This window comes from Delphinus delphis, chromosome 1 (genome assembly GCF_949987515.2).
Source record: "Delphinus delphis chromosome 1, mDelDel1.2, whole genome shotgun sequence".
NCBI classification, from domain to species: domain Eukaryota; kingdom Metazoa; phylum Chordata; class Mammalia; order Artiodactyla; family Delphinidae; genus Delphinus; species Delphinus delphis.
In genome coordinates this window covers 116,889,871-116,913,847 of record NC_082683.1, presented here as the reverse complement: position 1 = coordinate 116,913,847, position 23,977 = coordinate 116,889,871, and the positions used below count along the sequence as shown (strand labels likewise).

Here is a 23,977-nt window from a genome sequence, read left to right as displayed (position 1 = left end):
TGTAATGTCCTAACCTGGAAGCCCTCAAGACAGCGTGTTCGAGAGGCATCCGCAGGTAGCCTGCTGTGTGGGGTTATTGTAACCTCGAAAATCTACATCATGGAAACCATCAGCCAGTGAAGCCATTTAGCAAGGAGGGAATAATGGCCAGAGAATTCAGTTCAGATTTGACCGAGGACTCCCAAATCCCCCAAATCACTCAGCAATAAGACAATATATTTACTGCTTTCAGACTTTCTACAATTGGAAATTTCTTCCGCTTGATAAATAATTTGATGTTGCTGGCTATATATACATGTACCTGATGTTGGGGGAGGGGGCTATACACAGAAGCACGAGACAAGGTACTCAAAGAACACTCGACATCGCTGGAGAAGCTATATGCAGAGGAGAAAGAACACCAAATTTTATGGTTGACCATGACCCAAGGATGGCTTTGGCAATATCTCTCATCCCACGTGCACTCCTGCACTGTGACCTTGACACTCCCCACCAAGAAATGAAGAATACTTCTCCTCCCCTTGAATCTGAGCCAGCCTATGGCCCGATTTGACCAAGAGAATGCAGCAGAAGTGACTCTGTGTAACTTTGGTGGCCAGGCCTTAAGAGCTTCCACCTTCGCTGCTTGGAACACTCCCTCTTGAAAGCCAGCTGCCAGATCAAAGGGCCACCATGCTGTAAGGAAATGCAAGCTACCCAGTGCAGAGAACCTGCACACGGAGGACTACCAAAGCACAGCCATGGGAGTGAAGCCTTCTAGGACCTTCCAGCCCAGCCACAGCAGAATGAAGCCAAGTGAGTGATCCAGTCCACACCACATGCAACAGAAGAACAGCCCAGCCAAGCCCTGCCTGAACTCCTGACCCACGAATCATAAGCAGATTAAACAGACATTGTTTTATGCCACTGAGTTTTGGGGTAGGCTCTTAAGCAGCAACAGATAACTGAAACCAACTTGAAGCCAGGAAACTAGGGATGAGTTCTGGTTCTGTTCTCACCTAGCTATGGGACCCTGGGTCGACGACTTCCCCTCTGGACCTCAACTTCCTCATCTGTAAAATGAGGAGGCTGTACGAGGTGAGCTCAGGTGCTTCCCAGTTCTGACAGGCTGTGCCACACATGCCCAGATCAGTGAATGGGCTACGCAACGAGAGCTACGAATACAGAGGGAGCTACTACTTCAGGATGAAGCTAAGGAACCATGGACGAGGAATCCAAAGGACTGGAGTGTGAGGCTTAAATGAGGCAGCACCTAGGACAATACATGGTCCATAGTAAGTGCTCACTAAGTATCGGCTATAATCATTATTCTTTCATCTTATCAGTTCTGTGACTCTGGACAAGTTAATCTCTCTGATCCCCAATGTTTTCGTCTGAAAAACAGAGATAACACTAATGTCCCAATTTCCACATGAGGAAAATTTTGTGTGTGTGAACGTCGCAGGCAAATCAAAAATCACCTACAAACGTCAGGCATAACTATGTTATTAATACCCTTATTCTTTGCACCACTGTCATGAGAAGTCTTCTTCTCACCCAGCAAGCAGAGACAGCCAGTTGACGGCACCAGCCACCAGGAAGGCATACTGGGAGAGGGAGAGGGAGAGACAAATACAAAGGAGCCACACAGCTTTCAAGCCGAGAAGGATTTTACCGCCCACCCACCAGCAACCGTCAGTGAGCCAGGTGCCCTTTCTGACACGGAGGGCACTATCCCCTAAGAGCAGCTCCCAGACCAAGGTTTTAATCTTGAAAGAGCCTAGCACTAAAAGTTTGAATAATTTTCTACATCAGAGTCAGAGAGGCCAACAACCTAAGGGTGCCCCACCAGTGAACCGTGAATCAGACCAACCGCCCAGCACAGAGTCAACATTCCATAAAAAATATTAAATGAATAAGCATTGCATTTGAGAGTCTGAAGTCAAAGCTCCCAGGTTTAAATCCTGTCTCCGCCATACCCAGCCATGTGCAATAAAGCAGGCAACATATCCTCATTTATAAGGTATAAGGAGACCCACCTCCGGGGAAGCGGTGAGAATTACGTGAAGTCCCGCCAGGTGAAAAACCTCTAGGATCCTACTTGATAGTTCAATGCACCGTGTGTTTTTTAAGTGCACAGAACCTCTGACACCCAGATGCCCTTCAACCCTGGCCATAACCTTTTCAATCTCCGCGGCACCCTGAAAATGAGCGGCATGCATCCAAAAAGTCATTCCATCCAGTGTTGATTCTGAAAAACTGCCAACCCTTGGGAGGGAAGGACCTGGGCTCATTTTCCAGGAGTTTCTGACAAGGCAGCGCTAATACATTTACATTTCACAGCCCGTGCTTTTCCAAAACAAGGAATGAGTGTGGTGTGGATTTAACCCTGAAAACCCAGTGATCGTGCAGTTCCACGGACACTGCTCGGGAGGGATGGGAAAACCAGCCAGATGAGGTGCTTGCCCAGGTGCTCATGAGACAGAAAAGCTTCTGCTTCCACCTCTACTCAGGTATTGGCTGACATGATTTGAATGTACTGGTGTCCAGCCTCGGTTACCAAGAGCTGGGAGTTAGGACCCAGTTCTCAAGGTCAGCCCTGTCCTTTCTTCCCTACCTCACCATTCTCAAAGCAGAACCCATGGTTCACCATGTCCCACATCTGCATCGGGAACACAGCTGGGACCAACTCTGGTTCCCCTTCCTCTTATGGAGCACCACTGTGTGTGAATCCAGGCAAGTTACTATAGGAACTACACCACACAACCCCCAGACATTTGCTTAGAAAAGAAACTACATGTTGGGAAAGAGAGGGTGAGATCCAGCAAGCTGGAGGCAAGCCTGAAGCCACTGTTTCTCAAAGTCTGGTCCCAAACACCTGCATTAAATCACCTGGAATGCTCCTTAGAGGTGCACAGTCCTGGGCTCTCCCCAGAGGTGTCAGACTAGAATTGGAGGTGGCAAGAATCCGACTCTAACAACCTAGGTTATGAGTCCTAGCGAGGATCAAATGCAGAGACTGTGAGAAAAGAATTAAAAGGTTAAAAACACTTTAATTCTGATCTTTCTTCTTCTGATCATTCTTGCAAAACAGAGCCCTGATGAACCAAACAAGACAAAAGCCAATTTCCCAGTTTACGTGTGTCCAAGAAAATTAAATCATGACGTGATGAAAACTCATACTTTAAAATTTAAAAACCTGCTCACCAAAGCAACAGGCCCGGACAAAAATTAACCCAAACATCCTATATTAGACCAACCAGCTCTATTCTGAGAGAAGCAAGATAAGATCTTGGCTACAGCCCCACTCTGGTCCCAGCCATACCCAGTAATTCAGCTCTGCATTCCACTGCAGGGTTTGATGTCTGGGGAAACAGGGGGTGCCCTCCTAGCTCTAGCAAATATGGCTGGGGGAAGGTTATTCAGGGAGAAAAGAAAAGGTAAGATTTAACAACTCACACATCTCCATGAGAAGGAAGAACAATCGAAAGTAACTGACCACATTGGACTCATATCAGACACTCAAAAAGATGTCTCAAGAACTGAAGCAAAGAGCTACCTGATGGAGTAACCCTTGCCTGAGATGCTAACAGCCTGCCATCTACAAAGCCATTAAGGAGAAAAAGGGAATGAAGGCTCTCTCCACATCGAAAGTACTACCTTTTCAAAACCAGAAGACACAACCTACTTGGAGGGGTAGTATTTTCTGTCACTCACCAGTGACAGGCACACAGTAGGTGCTGAGCATCCCTGAGTCTTGGGGGGAGGGCGTCAAGCTGCATGAAGGAAGAGGAGAAACACTCTTCCCCTGTGATAAGCAGCAGGAACCCCAGCTGTAATCTCAGAAACCAGAACTCCTCATTCTGGGAAGTGCATCACGGTGGGAGGGGGGGGGCAGCCTTCTTCACACCTCATGGTGCAGTACAGAGGCTTCCGCCCCGCCCCCTCTCCCAAGGATGGACCTGGGGCTTTGAGCTGAAAATTCCAGTCACCCCCGATAAATTCTTCAGCAGCGGTCCCCTACTAGCTGTTGAAACTTAACATTAAGCCACAGAACTAGTAACCGGACAGCTTTCACCACACCTCCCCCCTTCAATGACTGGCACTTGCAAAGGAGTCGTGGCAAATAAGGCGTTTAGGAAGTGACTCTGACACCTGGCCGGGGTTACCTGGAATCTAAAAACAAAAACCACCCCTGTATTATTTTCTTCAATCGGGAAGCGGGTATTCCCCCTTTAAAAGACCTTCCTGAAAGCACCTCTCCCAAGGGATCCCAACAGGTTAAATAACACCAAAGCTTCCCTAAACCGATTCTAAAGAACCACGTCCAGGCTGCGCTCACCCACTGGCTTCTCCTCCTCAGAAGAAGGGATCCGGGAAGTAACTCAATCAGTCCTGGATGGGTAAGGATGGGGGAGTCTGCAGGTGGGAGGAGGGGGGTGAAGCAATACCGCTCAAACTTTGCAGTTGCTCTTTAGCAGTTCTGGGCAGGAGCCCGCGGAATACTATACAGAGAAGGGGAGTCACCCTCCCTAACAGAAAGGCCCCCAAATCAGCCTAACCCACCAGCTCTGCGTCCGGGATGGCTGCGCATCCCGTCCACTCACACATGCCCCTCCGGGGCAGTCCCCTCCCTGAAGCCCCCTCACCTTGGCCTCGAAGCAGATGCCGTGCTGGAAGGCGTCCTCGTTGTGCAAGGGGATCCGCAGGTCGTGCCCATCGTCCACAAGGTTGTACTTGGTTTTGCTGGGCATGGTGACCCGCGGTGGACCGGCTCCTCCAGAGGCGGCGGCGGCGGTGGCAGGAAGGGGTTGGCGAGACCCAGGAGAGGGGAGGCGAGAGCTGGGGGCGACGGCGCGCGGAGGGGGCGCAAGCGGAGGGGCGCCCTGGCGGCGCGGCGGCCGTGGAAGCCGGGACTCGGAGCGACGCCGAGGGCCGGGCTGCAGCGGGCGGCGCGGATGCGGGCGACGCGAGCGGCGCTGTGGCCGCGCAATTCCTACCGGCGAGGAGGGTGGCGGGGGCGGCGGCGGGAGCTGGCGGCGCGACGACCGGGCTGGGGGAGGGGAGCAGTGGGCGCGCGGCCCGCGGCGGGACTGGGCGCGGCACTGGCCCGGGAGCAGTGGCGCGGACAGCCCGGGACGAGGAAGAAAAGGCGGCAGCGGCAGCGGAGCGGGGTGCCTGTCACGGAGACGCCGGATCAGCCGCGGGCGAGCGGCTCCTCCTGCGGGGTGGGCCCGGGCCGGCTCCTCCCGCGGGGCGTCCAGGCCCCGCCCGCCGCAGGGTCCGCCCCCGCGCTGCCCGCCGAGCAGGTGAAAGTCCCCGAGAGCGCCGCGCCCGGCCCTGCCCGCGTCCAGCGGCCAGACCCCGGGAACTTCGCCCTGGCCCTAGGCAGCCGGGGTCTCAGGAACCCGGGCTCAGTCCTGTTTTTGTTTTTGGCAGTCAGAGTCTGAGCCAAGCTACTGATAGCAGCAGCGGCGCCTTGGATTTTCTGTTTTTGTTTTTTGTTTTGGGAGGGGGAGGGGCGGTGTTGATTGTTTTGTTTTTATGTTTTACCAGGAAGGCCCAAGTCCTGGCCCATATATATATATGCAGATCTGCACTGAGAGTCCCCTTTTCTCTGGAGAATCAAGACTGCACCCAAATGGGAGAGTATCGCAAGTGCTTTGTGTTCGTCCCTTTGAGCCGTGATTTGTGACTTGTGTATTGGGGGGTTGTGGAGATGCCTTTGGGGATGGTGTTAGTATTTAAAAGCCATCAGCCTTGTGGAAATGGAGTAGGCCAAAAAAGAGTACTAAGGACAAAAGAATCCATCACCTTTTTATTTTCTTGAACAACCTATAACCGGGTATGGACAAAATGAGCTTCCAAGTTATTTCTGTCTTATATTATTCTTCCTATCTTAGTAAGTGCTTGAGTTCAGTTTGCCTATTGTTAAAAGGAGGCCCATTCACTTTTCTCCTTTACATCAAGAGTTTTTTGCCAGGCAAAAATGTGCAAAGGAGGAGGTCAAAGGGGCAGTTACTGACCAATTATTTAGTATCTATCAAACCCCATGGGTAGAGGTACATGATAACTATGATTTACATGGCTTAATGTTACCCCAGAGTCACCAAAAGCAACCAAACAGGCCGGTGCCAAGGCCAGCCCAACCTGAGATCACTGAGACCAGATGGTCAGCTCCTCTGTTGAATTCATCAACTTAAACCCGCTTTTAATACCTTATGGACACATCCACCCAGGGCAACCTGAAACCTAAACGTCATTGACTGCTTGTTGTATAGTCAAGGTTTGGCGTCACCATAAAGCATCACAATGAAATTACTTGCAAAAGGCATGTCTTCCTATACTACTTCAATGATAAATTTATGTAAGAGAATGCATTATTGCCATAATTATATTTCTGGTTTTGTCCCATAGTGCTAACATACAATTGCCCTTTCCTATATATTGCCTACTCCCTATCTGCTGAAATTACTGCTCAAGATGTAGCATCTTCTGGGATATCTCCTTATATAAAATCAAGCTGATGACTAAAATTAATCACATATATTATGGTGTATAGACTTTATTCATAAATATTAGTAAGAACCAAAAATAATTTGCACTGAGGAAATGCACCACTAACCTTTTCATAAATACAGGACATGAAAGTCTAATCAGGCATGTTTGACTCTTTGAATGTCACCCTGGTTTTAATATGCATCATAATGCACTCTCTAAAACCTGGCACAGGAACTCAACAACTAAAAGGCAAGACCTTAAGTACTTCATTTACATCTCATATTCCCTCCTGAATTTAAAAAGTCTTCTGAACTCCAAATGGCCTTTTTTTCTAGATTAACTTGGGTCCCACTGGACTGCTACATTTATCAGAATTTCATATCTAGCTCTGTAACACATTCTTTGTAGACCAGACACAAAAAGCTAAATCCCCAAAGATATTTCAGGATCTAGTATAGAGACTACTACATGGTAGACATCCAATAATTATTTATGGAATTGAATAATAATAATAGCTAATATTCATTGAGCTTTCTCTATGTGTCAGGCATTGTTCTTGGAGCCTTGCCTGTATTATCTCATGTATTATTCACAACAACCCTTAGGTAAGCCCCATTTTATGAAGAAACTGAGGCAGAGAGGGCTACATAACTTACCCAAGGTCACACACTTAAATTAGAAAGAAGCCAGAATTTGAATCCAATTCTTTGTCAAGAAGTGTTTCCATCGGCCTGGATTGTCATGAAAATCTTCTTTCTTATTGCAAACGACACGCATATCAAATGCAGGGTCCATGTTTTATTTAGGTGTATTTTGTTGCTAAACTATATTTATTCCACTTCAGTTAGGTGAAATGTTCCCAGAAGAAGAGGACTGTCCTCTGCTTTGGCCTACACCTACTATAACGTCAGAGCCAAACAGGCACAAAAACACCCTTCTTCCAGAAACAATGGGCATCCAAAGTAATTTCCTTTTTTTTAAGCAGTGATTTCAATCTTGTTTTTGCACCTTTAAATACAAGTGAATTTCACCCACAGCATTTCCAAATTTTTTTTAAGTTTTATTTCTTAAAGTGAATGATAGGTACGTGTATCACTTTCCACATCCGTCTGTATTTTAAACCTTGCACAATACAATTTTAATCTGAAGTACATTTAATTAAAATATAAATTGCTAAAGCATACAATACTTCCTATGTTAAATTTTATTAAAACTTTGTTTAAAAATGAATTGGAAAAAATCCTAACACAGAACTTTAGAACTGGAAACTACTCAGAGATCCTCTAATCCAGCTCCTTCATAAAGCCAAAGGAATAGAAACCCAGAGAGGTTAAGTGATTTGCCTAATCATCACTATAGACTAGATCTCCTAACTCAGTAATCGTTTCATCACACGAATATGGGTTAAAAATAAATTACCAGCAAACTTTATTTGTAGCACACAGTTGGAACTGAGAAAATTAATTGGCTTTTGATCATAAAATACCTGCTTTTCTATGCTGAGCGCTTCCTGTGCATTGTCTCACTTGACCGTAAGAAGCAGGTACTATGAGTATCCACATTTTACAGATGAAGAAACTGAGGCTGGCAAGGGGAATAGCTTGTGTAGGTCATAGAGCGGTAAGTCCTAAGACTCCTTTCATGACTATAACCAACAAAGAATGAAGAGTATGTCAGCTTGCTCAGTACTGCTCGGATACACACACAGAACTCACAAAATCTTTATATAAATAATAGTATTAAATATTAACAACATGTAATGATTTCTTTCCATTAGCTAACAGTTAACTCCAAAAAGCTCCAATTATTTTTTCATGGCACCATTTTTACCTGACACTGTTTCCCCAGGCATATAGATTTAGAAATCATTAGCCCATTTTAACAGGTGGCAGTAAAGATGTTAAATGATTTCTCTGCCACCCCCCAAACATCCTCTATCACTAATAGTCTCTGATCCAAGTTTGGCTTATTATGATCTTTTCTTATGTAAGCAAAAATTTAGGATGTTTGCCCCATAAAAAAGATTATTCTTAAAGGTATCCCATATTCTGATGCTGGCCTACATCTTTTTCCCCTTAATTGAAACTGACTCCCTCACTTAACCCCCTTTATAAGGGCAAGCCACATTTCCTATTGAGTCATTTATTTCTGTTTTAAAGGTAAATCTTTCTACAAAATTATGCAAGTTATATTTTTATAAATGGAATACTTTTTCTAATCAACTCCCAGACAGGTATAACTTTTGGGTTCCAAGCTTTCCTCAACAGCTCAGTAGTACGGGCAAAATTAGAGGAGGAGGGAATGCATGTTGAGTGGGAGGAAGTGGCAGGAGATCCCTCCCTCTGTAGCACTTTCCTCACACACCCCAGGACCAGAAAGGCATGAAACAAACAGATCGAAGGGTATGGCTATTTTCAGAGGGCCTGCAGACTGCTTAACAGCCTTCTTCCTCTTGGAACACTTGTGGAGAATTAAGAGATCTAGAGAAAGGAATAAGATCTGAAGAATTTTGAGTTGAAGAAAGAAGGCTGGGTTTCCCTTTTTCTTATACATTCTTCTAAGAATCTCTCTTGGATGGTGTAGCCATTCCCTGCTTCTAATTCAAAAGATTCTTTTTCAAGTTAAAGTTAATAGCTGGGCTTCTTAGCCCTGCTTAATATTTCAGGTAAGAAATATTTATTGATTCGACGGCTTTTGGTCAAAAAGCCTTTCCATCAAAGGTAATAAAATAATATTTAACAAATATTCCTGCTATAATAGTTTCCCAGGGGTAGCAGGGGTTATAAGAGAGGTATATACACCTTTAATGCAACAGACACTTTTAAGTGCAGAAGATAATCTAAGTATGATCAAAGTAAAAAGTGAGAGCCACCAATTCTAAGTGTCATGGGAGGAAAGGGAAGGAGAAAACTCACTGGGGCCAGCATGGTCAGGAAAGACTTCAAGAAAGAGGTGAAGGGCTTCCCTGGCACAGTGGTTGAGAGTCCGCCTGACGATGCAGGGGACACGGGTTCGTGACCCGGTCCAGGAAGATCCCACATGCCGCGCAGTGGCTGGGCCTGTGAGCCATGGCCGCTGAGCCTGCACGTCCAGAGCCTGTGCTCCGCAACGGGAGAGGCCACAACAGTGAGAGGCCCGCGTACCACAAAAAATATATATATAAATAAAAATAAAGAAAGAAAGAGGTGAGACTAATTTTTAGAAAAATGCAAAAAATGCAAATCAATGAGGTACCACCTCACACCGGTCAGAACGGCCATCATTAAAAAGTCTACCAGGGTAGACGCCTGTCAAGCCCAGGCAGAGTCCCTGGTGCACTGGGTGGCGCAGGTGGCACAGATGGCCTGGCTCTGACCTGGAGGACACCAGGCCACCCTGTGCATCTCAGGACACCGCCCTGCCCCTCCAGCAGCTCCGGGTTCCCATTGCTGCACACCAGCTGGGCGGTTTGAGGGATTTCGATGTCCATGTCTTTGGGGGACCATTACTTCGCCTGCCACATGCTTGTGGGATCTTGGTTCCCAGGCCAGAGGTTGGTCTCAAGCTCCTGTGGTGGGAGCTCCAAGTCCAAACCACTGGACTAACAGAGAACCTCAGACCCCACGGAATATCAATCAGACTGAGGCCTCCCGGAGGTCATCTCAGCACCAAGACCCAGCTCTATCCAACTGCCTGCAAACTCCATTGCTGGACGTCTCGGGCCAAACAGCCAGTAAAACACCACCCATCCAAACAAAAAATTAAATGACAGAATAATATGTTACAGACGAAGGAGCAAGGTAAAAAACCTACAAGACCAAATAAATGAAGACAAAATACGCAACCTACCTGAAAAAGAATTCAGAGTAATGACAGTAAAGATGATCCAAAATCTCCAAAACAGAATGGAGAAAATACAAGAAACATTTAACAAGGGTCTAGAAGAAATAAAGAGCAGACAGTGATGAACAACACAATAACTGAAATGAAAACTACTCTACAAGGAATCAATGACAGAATAACTGAGGCAGAAGAATGGAAAAGTGAGCTGGAAGATAAAATAGTGGAAATAACTGCCAGGGAGCAGAATAAAGAAAAAAGAATGAGAAGAATTCAGGACAGTCTCAGAGACCTCTGGGGCAACATTAAATGCACCAACATTCAAATTATAGCGGTCCCAGAAGAAGAGGAGAAAAACAAAGTGTCTGAGAAAATATTTGAAGAGATTATAGTCAAAAAGTTCAGTAACATGGGAAAGGAAATAGTCAATCAAGTCCAGGAAGCACAGAGAGTCCCATACAGGATAAAGCCAAAGAGAAACATGCTGAGACACATATTAATCAAACTATCAAAAATTAAATGCAAAGAAAACATATTAAAAGCAGCAAGGGAAAAGCAACAAATAACACACAAGGGAATCCCCATAAGGTTAAGAGCTGATCTTTCAGCAGAAACTCTGCAAGCCAGAAGGGTCTGGCAGGACATATTTAAAGTGATGAAAGGGAAAACCCTACAAACAAGATTACTCTACTGAGCAAGGATCTCATTCAGATTTGATGGAGTAAATAAGACCTTCACAGATAAGCAAAAGTTAAGAGAATTCAGCACCACCAAACCAGCTTTACAACAAACGCTAAAGGAACTTCTCTAGGCAGGAAACACAAGAGAAGGAAAAGACCTACAAAAACAAACACAAAAGAATTAAGAAAATGGTAATACAAACACACATATTGATAATTCCCTTAAATATAAATGGATTAAATGTTCCAAACAAACATTATAGACTGGCTGAATGGATACAAAAACAAGACCCATACAAAGTAAGACCCGTACCAAATAAGACCAGTACAAAATAAGATACAAAACAAGACCCATCTCTTGCTGTCTACAAGAGACCCACTTCAGACCTAGAGACACATACAGACTGAAAGTGAGAGGATGGAAAAAGATATTCCATGCAAATGGAAATCAAATGAAAGCTGGAGTAGCAATTCTCATATCAGACAAAATAGACTTTAAAATAAAGACTATTACAAGAGAAAAAGAAGGACACTACATAATGATCAAAGGATAAATCCAAGAAAAAGGTATAAAAATTGTAAATATTTACACACCCAATATAAGAGCACGTCAATACATAAGCCAAATGCTAGCAGCCATAAAAGGGGAAATTGACAGTAACACAAAAATAATAGGGAACCTTAACACCCTATTTTCACCACTGGACAGATCATCCAAAATGAAAATAAATGCAGAAACACAAGTTTTAAATGACACACGAAACAAGACGGACTTAATTGATATTTGTCAGACATTCCATCCAAAACAACAGTATACACATTCTTCTCAGGTGCTCATGGAACATTCTCCAGGATAGACCATATCTTGGGTCACAAATCAAGCCTTGGTAAATTTAAGAAAATTGAAATCGTATCAAGTGTCTTTTCCGACCAAAACACTATGAGACTAGATATCTATTACAGGAGAAAAAGCTGTAAAAAATACAAACACATGGAGGCTAAACAGTACACTACTAAATAACCAAGAGATCACTGCAGAAATCAAAGAGGAAATTTTAAAAGTCTAGAAACAAATGACAGTGAAAACACAACAGGAGGCTTCCCTGGTGACGCAGTGGTTAAGAATCCGCCTGCCAATGCAGGGGACACGGGTTCGAGCCCTGGTCCAGGATGATCTCACAGGCTGTGGAGCAACTAAGCCTGTGCACCACAACTACTGACCATGATATCTAGGGCCCACGAGCCACAACTACTGAAGCCCATGTGCCTAAGTCCATGTTCCGCAAGAAGAGAAGCCACCACAATAAGAAGCCCGTGCACTGCAACAAAGAGTAGCCCCCACTCACAACTAGAGAAAGCCTGTGCACAGCAGCGAAGATCGAATACAGCCAAAAATAAATAAATAAAATAAATAAATTTAAGAAAAAAAAAAAGAAAGAAAACAGGACGACCCAAAACCTATGGGATGCATCAAAAACAGTTCTGAGGGCTTCCCTGGTGGCGCAGTGGTTGAGAGTCCGCCTGCCAATGCAGGGAACACGGGTTCGTGCCCCAGTCCGGGAAGATCGCACATGCCGCGGAGAGGCTAGGACCGTGAGCCATGGCCGCTGAGCCTGCATGTCCGGAGCCTGTGCTCCGCAACGGGAGAGGCCACAAGAATGAGAGGCCCACGTACCGCAAAAAAAAAAAAAAAAAAAAAAAAAAAAAAAATCCTCAGCAAAATACTAACAAACAGAATCCAACAGCACATTAAAAGGATCATACACCATGATCAAGTGGGGTTTATCCCAGGAATGAAAGGATTCTTCAATATACGCAAATCAATCAATGTGATAAACCATATTAACAAATTGAAGGAGAAAAACCATATGATCATCTCAATAGATGCAGAAAAAGCTTTCGACAAAATTCAACACCTGTTTATGATAAAATCCCTCCAGAAAGTAGGCATAGAGGGAACCAACCACAATATAATAAAGGCCATATATGACAAATCCACAGCCAACATTGTTCTCAATGGTGAAAAACTGAAACAATTTTCACTAAGATCAGGAACAAGACAAGGTTGCCCACTCTCACCACTATTATTCAACATAGTTTTGGAAGTTTTAGCCACAGCAATCAGAGAAGAAAAAGAAATACAAGGAATCCAAATTGGAAAAGAAGAAGTAAAGCTGTCACTGTTTACAGATGACATGATACTATACATAGAGAATCCTAAAGATGCTACCAGGAAACTACTAGAACTATTCAACAAATTTGGTAGAGTAGCAGGATACAAAATTAATGCACAGAAATCTCTTGCATTCCTATACACTACTGATGAAAAATCTGAAAGAGAAATTAAGGAAACAATTCCATTTACCACTGCAACAAAAAGAATAAAATATCTAGGAATAAACCTACCCAAGGAGACAAAAGACCTGTGTGCAGAAAATTATAAGACACTTATGAAAGAAATTAATGATGATACAAAGAGATGGACAGATACACCATGTTCTTATTTTGGAAGATTCAACATTGTGAAAATGACTATACTACCCAAAGCAATCTACAGATTCAATGCAATCCCTATCAAACTACCAATGGCCTTTTTGACAGAACTAGAACAAAAAATTTCACAATTTGTATGGAAACACAAAAGACCCCAAATAGCCAAAGCAATCTTGAGAACGAAAAATGGAGCTGGAGGATTCAGGCTCCCTGACTTCAGACTATACTACAAAGCTACAGTAATCAAGACAGTATGGTACTGGCAGAAAAACAGAAATATAGATCAATGGAACAGGATAGAAAGCCCAGAGATAAACCCACACACATATGGTCACCTTATTTTTGATAAAGGAGGCAAGAATATACAATGGAGAATAGACAGACTCTTCAATAAGTGGTGCTGGGAAAACTGGACACCTACATGTAAAAGAATGAAATTAGAACACTCCCTAACACCATACACAAAAATAAACTCAAAATAGATTAAAGACCTAAATATAAGGCCAGACACTATAAAACTCTTAGAGGAAAACATAGGCAGAACACTCTGTGAGATAAATCACAGCAAGATCCTTTTTGACCCACCTCTTAGAGAAATGGAAATAAAAACAAAAATAAACAAATGGTACCTAATGAAACTTAAAAGCTTTTGCACAGCAAAGGAAACACAAACAAGATGAAAAGATAACCCTCAGAATGGAAGGAAATATTTGCCAACAAAGCAACTGACAAAAGATTAATCTCCAAAATATACAAGCAGCTCATGCAGCTCAGTATCAAACAAACAAACAAACAAATCCAAAAATGGGCAGAAGACCTAAACAGACATTTCTGCAAAGAAGATACACAGAGACTGCCAACAAACACATGAAAGAATGCTCAACATCATTAATCATTAGAGAAATGCAAATCAAAACTACAATGAGATATCATCTCACACCGGTCAGAATGGCCATCATGAAAAAATCTAGAAACAATAAATGCTGGAGAGGGTGTGGAGAAAAGGGAACCCTCTTGCACTGTTGGGGGGAATGTAAATTGATACATCCACTGTGGATAACAGTATGGAGTTTCCTTAAAAAACGGCAAATAGAACTACCATACGACCTAGCAATCCCACTACTGGGCATATACCCTGAGAAAACCATAATTCAAAAAGAGTCATGGGGCTTCCCCGGTGGCACAGTGGTTAATAATACACCTGCCAATTCCGGGGACACAGGTTCAAGCCCTGGTCTGGAAGGATCCCACATACCATGGAGCAAATAAGCCCTTGTGCCACAACTACAGAGCCTGCACTCTAGAGCACGTGTGCCACAATGACTGAGCCTGCATGCCACAACTACTGAAGCCCACGCACCTAGAGCCCATGCTCTGCAACAAAAGAAGCCACCTCAGTGAGAATCCCGTGCACTGCCAGAAGGAGTAGCCCCCACTCCGCACAACTAGAGAAAGCCCGTGCAGCAACACAGACAAAACTAAATTTAAAAAATATAACAAAAAGAGTCATGTACCACAATGTTCACTGCAGCCCTATGTACAATAGCCAGTACATGGAAGCAACCTAAGTGTCCATCAACAGATGAATGGATAAAGAAGATGTGGCACATATATACAATAGAATATTACTCAGCCATAAAAAGAAATGAAACTGAGTTATTTGTAGTGAGGTGGATGGACCTAGAGTCTGTCATACAGAGTGAAGTAAGTCAGAAAGAGAAAAACAAATATCACATATATATATGGAATCTTAAAAAAAAAAAAAGGTTCTGATGAACCTAAGGGCCAGACAGGAATAATGACACAGACGTAGAGAATGGACTTGAAGACACGGGGAGGGGGAAGGGTAAGCTGGGATGAAGTGAGAGAGTAGCACTGACATATATACACTACCAAATTTAAAATAGATAGCTAGTGGGAAGCAGCTGCATAGCACAGGGAGATTAGCTCGGTTCTTTGTGACCACCTAGATGGGTGGGATAAGGAGGGTGGGAGGCAGACTCAAGAGGGAGGGGATATGGGGATATATGTATGCATATCGCTGATTCACTTTGTTATACAGAAGAAACTAACACAACACTTTAAAGCAACTATACTCCAATAAAGATGCTAAAGAAAAAAAGTCTACCGGGAATTCTTTGGCGGTCCGGTGGTTAGGACTCCGCAGTTTCACTGCCAAGGGCACAGGTTCAATCCCTGATCAGGGAACTAAGATCTCACAAGCCACACAGCCAAAAAATAAATAAAATAATAAAATATCTACAAATAACAAATGCTGGAGAGGGTATGGAGAAAAGAGAACGTCCTACACTATTGGTGGGAGTGTAAATTGGTGCAACCACAATGGAAAACAGCATGAAGGTTCCTCAGAAAACTAAATATAGAATTACCATATGGTCCAGCAATCCCAATCCTGAGCATATACCTGGACAATACTATAATTCAAAAGGATACATGCACCCCTATATTCATAGCAGCACTGTTCACAATAGCCAACACATGGAAACAACCTAAGTGTCCATCAACAGATGAACAGATAAAGATGTGGTAAACATATACAATGGAATACTACTAAGTCATAAAAAAGGAACAAATAATGCCATTTGAAACAATATGGATGGAACTAGAGATTATCATACTAAGTGAAGTAAGTCAGAAGGAGAAAGACAAATACCATATGATATCACTTATATATGGAATCTAAAATATGACACCAATGAACCTATCTACAAAACAGAAACAGACTCACAGACACAAAAATCACACTTGTGGTTGCCAAGGGGAAGGGGGGAGGGAGAGGAATGGACAGGTAGATGCAAACTATTACATTTAGGATGAATAAACAACAAGGTCCTACTGTATAGCACAGAGAATTATATCCAGTCTCCTGGGATAAACCATAATGGAAAAGAATATTTTAAAAAGAATGTCTCTATGTATAAAACTGAGTCACTTTGCTACACAGCAGAGATTCGCAGAACATTGTAAATCAACTCTATTTTTTTCTACATCTTCATTGGAGTATAATTGCTTTACACTGGTGTGTTAGTTTCTGCTTTATAACAAAGTGAATCTGTTATACATATACATATGTTCCCATATCTCTTCCCTCTTGCGTCTCCCTCCCACCCACCCTCCCTATCCTACCCCTCTAGGTGGTCACAAAGCACCGAGCTGATCTCCCTGTGCTCTGTGGCTGCTTCCCACTAGCTATCTATTTTACTTTTGGTAGTGTATATATGTCCATGCCACTCTCTCACTTTGTCACAGCTTACCCTTCCCACTCCCCATATCCTCAAGTCCATTCTCTAGTAGGTCTGTGTCTTTATTCCCATCTTGCCCCTAGGTTCTTCATGACCTTTTTTATTCTTTTTCTTAGATTTCCTATATACGTGTTAGCATACAATATTTCTTTTTCTCTTTCTGACTTACTTCACTCTGTATGACAGACTCTAGGTCCATCCACCTCAGTACAAAAAACTCAATTTCGTTTCTTTTTATGGCTGAGTAATATTCCATTGTATATATGTGCAACATCTTCTTTATCCATTCGTCTGTTGAAACCTAGGTTGCTTCCATGTCCTGGCTATTGTAAATAGAGCTGCAATGAACATTTTGGTACATGACTCTTTTTAAATTCTGGTTTTCTCAGGGTATATGCCCAGTAGTGGGATTGCTGGGTCGTATGGTAGTTCTGTTTTTAGTTTTTTAAGGAACCTCCATACTGTTCTCCATACTGGCTGTATCAATTTACATTCCCACCAACAGTGCAAGAGTGTTCCCTTTTCTCCACACCCTCTCCAGCATTTATTATTTCTAGATTTTTTCATGATGGCCATTCTGACTGGTGTGAGATGATATCTCATTGTAGTTTTGATTTGCATTTCTCTAATGATTAATGATGTTCAGCATTCTTTCATGTCTTTGTTGGCAATCTGTATATCTTCTTTGGCGGAATGTCTATTTAGGTCTTCTGTCCATTTTTGGATTGGGTTTTTTGATATTAAGCTGCATGTGCTGCTTGTAAATTTTGGAGATTAATCCTTTGTCAGTTGCTTCACTTGCAAATATTTTCTCCCATGTGCAAAACCTTTTAAGTTTCATTAGGTACCATTTGTTCCTTTTTGTTTTTATTTCCATTTCTCTAGGAGGTGTGTCAAAAAGTATCTTGCTGTGATTTACCTCATGGAGTGTTCTGCCTATGTTTTCCTCTAAGAGTTTTATAGTGTCTGGCCTTACATTTAGGTCTTTAATCCATTTTGAGTTTATTTTTGTGTATGGTGTTAGGGAGTGCTTTAATCTCATACTTTTACATGTACCTGTCCAGTTTTCCCAGCACCACTTATTGAAGAGGCTATCTTTTCTCCACTGTATATTCTTGCCTCCTTTATCAAAGATAAGGTGACCATATGTGCGTGGGTTTATCTCCGGGCTTTCTATTCTGTTCTATTGATCTATATTTCTGTTTTTGTGCCAGTAGCATACTGTCTTGATTATGTAGCTTTGTAGTATACTCTGAAGTCAGGGAGCCTGATTCCTCCACCTCCATTTTTCGTTCTCAAGATTGCTTTGGCTATTCGGGGTCTTTTGTGTTTCCATACAAATTGTGAAAGTTTTTGTTCTAGTTCTGTGAAAAATGCCAGTGGTAGTTTGATAGGGATTGCATTAAATCTGTAGATTGCTTTGGGTAGTAGAGTCATTTTCACAATGTTGATTCTTCCAATCCAAGAACATGGTATATCTCTCCATCTATTGGTATCATCTTTAATTTCTTTCATCAGTGTCTTATAATTTCCTGCATACAGGTCTTTTGTCTCCTTAGAGAGGTTTATACCTTGATATTTTATTCTTTTTGTTGCAATGGTAAATGGCAGTGTTTTCTTAATTTCACTTTCAGATTTTTCATCAGTAGTGTATAGGAATGCAAGACATTTCTGTGCATTTTTTTTTTATCCTGCTACTTTACCAAATTCATTGATTAGCTCTAGTAGTTTTCTGGTAGAACCTTTAGGATTCTCTATGTATAGTATCATGTCATCTGCAGACAGTGACAGCTTTACTTCTTCTTTTCTGATTTGGATTCTTTTTATTTCTTTTTCTTCTCTGATTGCTGTGGCTAAAACTTCCAAAACTTGTTGAAAATAATGGTGATAGTGGGCAACCTTGTCTTGTTCCTGATCTTAATGGAAATGGTTTCAGTTTTTCGCCATTGAGGACCATGTTGGCTGTGGGTTTGTCATATATGGCCTTTATTATGTTGAGGAAAGTTCCCTCTATGCCTACTTTCTGCAGGGTTTTTATCATAAATGGGTGTTGAATTTTGTCGAAAGTTTCTCTGTGTTGATTGAGATGATCATATAGTGTTTCTCCTTCAATTTGTTAAGATGGTGTATCACGTTGATTGATTTGCGTATATTGAAGAATCCTTGCATTCCTGGAATAACCCCACTTGATCATGGTGTATGATCCTTTTAATGTGCTGTCGGATTCTGTTTGCTAGTATTTTGTTGAGGATTTTTGCAACTATGTTCATCAGTGAAATTGGCCTGTAGTTTTCTTTCTTTGTGACATCTTTGTCTGGTTTTGGTATCAGGGTGATGGTGGCCTCATAGAATGAGTTTGGGAGTGTTCCTCCCTCTGCTATATTTTGGAAGAGTTTGAGAAGTATTGGTGTTAGCTCTTCTCTAAATGTTTGACAGAATTCTCCTGTGAAGCCATCTGGTCCTGGGCTTTTGCTTGTTGGACGATTTTTAATCGCAGTTTCAATTTCAGTGCCTGTGATTGGTTTGTTCATATTTTCTATTTCTTCCTGGTTCAGTTTCGGTAGGTTGTGCATTTCTAAGAATTTGTCTATTTCTTCCAGGTTGTCCATGTTATTGGCATAGAGTTGCTTGTGGTAATCTCTCATGATCCTTTGCATTTCTGCAGTGTCAGTTTTTACTTCTCCTTTATCATTTCTAATTCTGTTGATTTGAGTCTTCCGTTTTTTCTTGATGATTCTGGCTAATGGTTTAACAATTTTGTTTATCTTCTCAAAGAACCAGGTTTTAGTTTTATTGATCTTTGCTATCATTTCCTTCATTTCTTTTTCATTTATTTCTGATCTGATCTTTATGATTTCTTTCCTTCTGCTAACTTTGGGGGGTTTTGTTCTTTCTCTAATTGCTTTAGATGCAAGTTTACGTTGTTTATTTGAGATGTTTCCTGTTTCTTAAGGTAGGGTTGTATTGCTATAAACTTCCCTCTTGGAACTACTTTTGTTGCATCCCATAGGTTTTGAGTTGTCGTGGCTCCATTGTCATTTGTTTTTAGGAAATTTTTGATTTCCTCAATGGTCACTTGGTTATTAAGTAGTGTATTGTTTAGCCTCCATATGTTTGTATTTTTTACAGATCTTTTCCTGTAATTGATATGTAGTCTCATAGCATTGTGGTCGGAAAAGATACTTGACATGACTTCAATTTTCTTAAATTTACCAAGGCTTGATTGGTGACCCAAGATATGACCTATACTGGAGAGTGTTCCATGAGCACCTGAGAAGAATGTTTATTCTGTTGTTTTTGGATGGAATGTCCTATAAATATCAATTAAGTCCATCTTGTTTAATGTATCATTTAAAGCTGTGTTTCCTTATTTATTGTCACTTTGGATGATCTGTCCATTGGTGAAAGTGGGGTGTTAAAGTCCCCTACTATGATTGTGTTACTGTCGATTTCCCCTTTTATGGCTGTTAGTATTTGCCTTATGTATTGAGGTGCTCCTATGTTGGGTGCATAAATATTTACAATTGTTATATCTTCTTCTTGAATCGATCCCTTGATCATTACGTAGTGTCCTTCTTTTTCCTTTGTAATAGTCTTTATTTTAAAGTCTATTTTGTCTGATATGAGGATTGCTACTCCAGCTTTCTTTTGGTTTCCATTTGCATGGAATATTTTTTCCATCCCCTCACTTTCAGTCTGTTTGTGTCCCTAGGTCTGAAGTGGGTCTCTTGTAGACAGCATGTATATGGGTCTTGTTTTTGTATCCATTCAGCAAGTCTGTGTCTTTTGGTGGGAGCATTTAATCCATTTACATGTAAGGTAATTATCGATATGAATGTTCCTATTCCCATTTTCTTAATTGTTTTGGGTTTTTTATTGTAGATCATTTCCTTCTCTTGTGTTTCCTGCCTAGAGAAGTTCCTTTAGCATTTATTGTAAAGCTGGTTTGATGGTGCTGAACTCTCTCAGCTTTTGCTTGTCTGTAAAGGTTTTAATTTCTCCATCAAATCTGAATGAGATCCTTGCTGGGTAGAGTAATCTTGGTTGTAGGTTTTTCTCCTTCATCACTTTAAATATGTCCTGCCACTCCCTTCTGGCTTGCAGAGTTTCTGCTGAAAGATCAGCTGTTAACCTTATGGGGATTCCCTTGTGTGTTATTTGTTGTCTTCCCCTTGCTGCTTTTAATGTGTTTTCTTTGTATTTAATTTTTGATAGTTTGATTAATATGTGTCTTGGCGTGTTTCTCCTTGGATTTATCCTGTATGGGACTGTCTGTACTTCCTGGACTTGATTAACTATTTCCTTTCCCATATTAGGGAAGTTTTCACCTATAATCTCTTCAAATATTTTCTCAGTCCCTTTCTTTTGCTCTTCTTCTTCTGGAACCCCTATAATTCGAATGTTGGTGCATTTAATGTTGTCCCAGAGGTATCTGAGACTGTCCTCAGTTCTTTTCATTCTTTTTTCTTTATTCTACTCTTCAGTAGTTATTTCCACTATTTTATCTTCCAGGTCACTTATCCGTTCTTCTGTCTCAGTTATTCTGCTATTGATCCCTTGTAGAGAAATTTTAATTTCATTTATTGTGTTGTTCATCATTGCTTCTTTCATCTTTAGTTCTTCTAGGTCCTTGTTAAATGTTTCTTGCATTTTCTCTATTCTATTTCCAAGATTTTGGATCATCTTTACTATCATTATTCTGAATTCATTTTCAGGTAGACTGCCTATTTCCTCTTCATTTGTTAGGTCTGGTGGGTTTTTATCTTGCTCCTTCATGTGTTGTGTGTTTTTCTGTCTTCTCATTTTGCTTATCTTACTGTGTTTGGGGTCTCCTTTTCACTGGCTGCAGGTTCGTAGTTCCCGTTGTTTTTCGTTTCTCTCCCCAGTGGCTAAGGTTGGTTCAGAGGGTTGTGTAGGCTTCCTGGTGGAGGGGAGTAGTGCCTGTGTTCTGGTGGATGAGGCTGGATCTTGTCTTTCTGGTGGGCAGGTCCACATCTGGTGGTGTGTTTTGGGGTGTCTGTGGCCTTATTATGATTTTAGGCAGCCTCTCTGCTAATGGATGGGGCTGTGTTCCTGTCTTGCTAGTTGTGTGGCTTAGGGTGTCCAGCACTGTAGCTTGCTGATCGTTGAGTGAAGCTGGGTCTTGGCGTTGAGATGGAGATCTCTAGGAGATTTTTGCCGTTTCATTTTACGTGGAGCTGGGAGGTCTCTTGTGGACCAGTGTCCTGAACTCGGCTCTCCCACCTCAGAGGCACAGCACTGACTCCTGGCTGCTGCACCAAGAGCCTTTCATCCCCACGGCTCAGAATAAAAGGGAGAAAAAATGGAAAGAAAGAAAGAGGATAAAATAAAATAAAGTAAAATTAAAAAGTTATTAAAATAAAAAATAATTATTACGAAACAAATTTTAAAAAGTAAAAAAAAAAAACAAAGAAAATATGTAGGGACAGACCCCTAGGACAAATGGTGAAAGCAAAGCTATACAGACAAAATCACACACAGAAGCATACACATACACACTCACAAAAAGAGAAAAAGGGGAAAAAATAATATATCTTTGCTCCCAAAGTCCACCTCCTCAATTTGGGATGATTTGTTGTCTATTCATGTATTCCACAGATGCAGGGTACATCAAGTTGACTGTGGAGCTTTAATCCACTGCTCCTGAGGCTGCTGGGAGACATTTCCCTTTCTCTTCTTTGTTCGCACAGCTCCCAGGGGCTCAGCTTTGGATTTGGCCCCGCCTCTGCGTGTAGGTCGCCAGAGGGCGTCTGTTCTTCGCTCAGACAGGACGGGGTTAAAGGAGCCGCTGATTCGCGGGCTCTGGCTCACTCAGGCCGGGGGGAGGGAGGCGTACGGAGTGCGGGGCGGGCCTGCCGCGGCAGAGGCCGGCGTGACGTTGCACTGTTCTTAGGCGCGACCTGCGTTCTCCCGGGTAAGTTGTCCCTAGATCCCGGGATCCTGGCAGTGGCGGGCTGCACAGGCTCCCAGGAATGGAGGTGTGGGTAGTGACCTGTGCTCGCACACGAGCTTCCTGGTGGCGGCAGCAGCAGCCTTAGTGTCTCATGCCCGTCTCTGCCGTCAGTGCTGTTAGCCGCGGCTCGCGCCCATCTCTGGAGCTCCTTTAAGCGGCACTCTGAATCCCCTCTCCTCGCGCACCTTTTGAGAGGTCTGAGGTCTTCTGCCAGCGTTCAGTAGGTGTTCTGTAGGAGTTGTTCCACGTGTGGATGTATTTCTGGTGTATCTGTGGGGAGGAAGGTGATCTCCGCGTCTTACTCTTCCGCCATCTTGAAGCTGCCCCAACTCTATTTCAATGAAGGAAGGAAGGAAAGAAAGCAAGAGAGAAAGAATGAAAGAGAGAGAGAAGGAGGGAGAGAGGGAGGGAGGGAGGAAGGAAGGAAGGAAGGAAGGAAAGGCATCCCGATTGGAAAAGAAGAAGGAGGAGGAAGAGGAAGAGGAGGAGAGGCTTGAGTCCGGCTTGAAAAAGGGAAAGTAGTTAATAAAGAGCAGAGCAGGAGGAGAGCAGAAGACATGGAAGCAGGGTGTGAAGAGACATTAGTCTGCAAAGTGTCTTCAGGGAACAGTGAGGAGATAAGCTTGCAGGATGGAGTCCCTACTGGAGCACAGGGGTGATAAGACAGCCAGCAAATCTGGAGGCAGCAGAGGAGGCCTTGACACGTGGCTGAGATGACCGCACTCTGTGGGAAATGTTTGAACTGGGATATGACCCGGGGTGCTAATTCAGCAAGATTACCCTCCTCCCCCCAACCAAAAAGAAGAAAAGAAAAGAAAACAACATATGTTTCCTGACCCTTTTATTTAAGCTACAATTGAAAAATGGCACTTAAAGCAAATGATTGGATTTTCCATATTATAAGAGCATGTGGAGAGTTGACCAGACAGTCCTTGTGCCATTCTCCTATACCCACAAATAAAGGATGAGGGACACAGATAAAGCTGCAACCAATTATGCCTCAGGATCGTGGGTTCCAAAGTACCTCCACCCTGCTCACTTCCAGATGCTAGTTTCTAATTCTTGCTTCTCTTCCACTTTAGCTTTAGGCCTTCTCATTGGCTGACAATTTGAGTATTATTTATGTGGGCCATTAGTTTTGTTTGGATTATTTGTTTGTTTGTTCATTGGTTTGTTTTAGCGGCAAAGAGAATTTAGTTTAGCTGCTCCACTGGAAATTGATTTTAGGACCTTCACTTTCACCCTTCCAAACTTAGATCTCTATTCCT

At 42.7% G+C, this 23,977-nt stretch overlaps 1 protein-coding gene across 3 annotated transcripts in view; it reads right to left on the bottom strand.

Moving 5' to 3' along the window:
* LOC132438904 (carboxyl-terminal PDZ ligand of neuronal nitric oxide synthase protein) overlaps nt 1-4,923 on the bottom strand; it is a 304,583-nt gene extending 299,660 nt beyond the window's left edge. For all 3 annotated transcript variants that reach the window (XM_060033208.1, XM_060033215.1, XM_060033230.2), the window contains exon 1: nt 4,629-4,923. In XM_060033208.1, the coding sequence (XP_059889191.1) occupies nt 4,629-4,733 (105 nt within the window). In that variant the 5' untranslated portion in view covers nt 4,734-4,923. The remainder of the gene's footprint in view (nt 1-4,628) is intronic.
* Nucleotides 4,924-23,977: the final 19,054 nt, after the last annotated feature.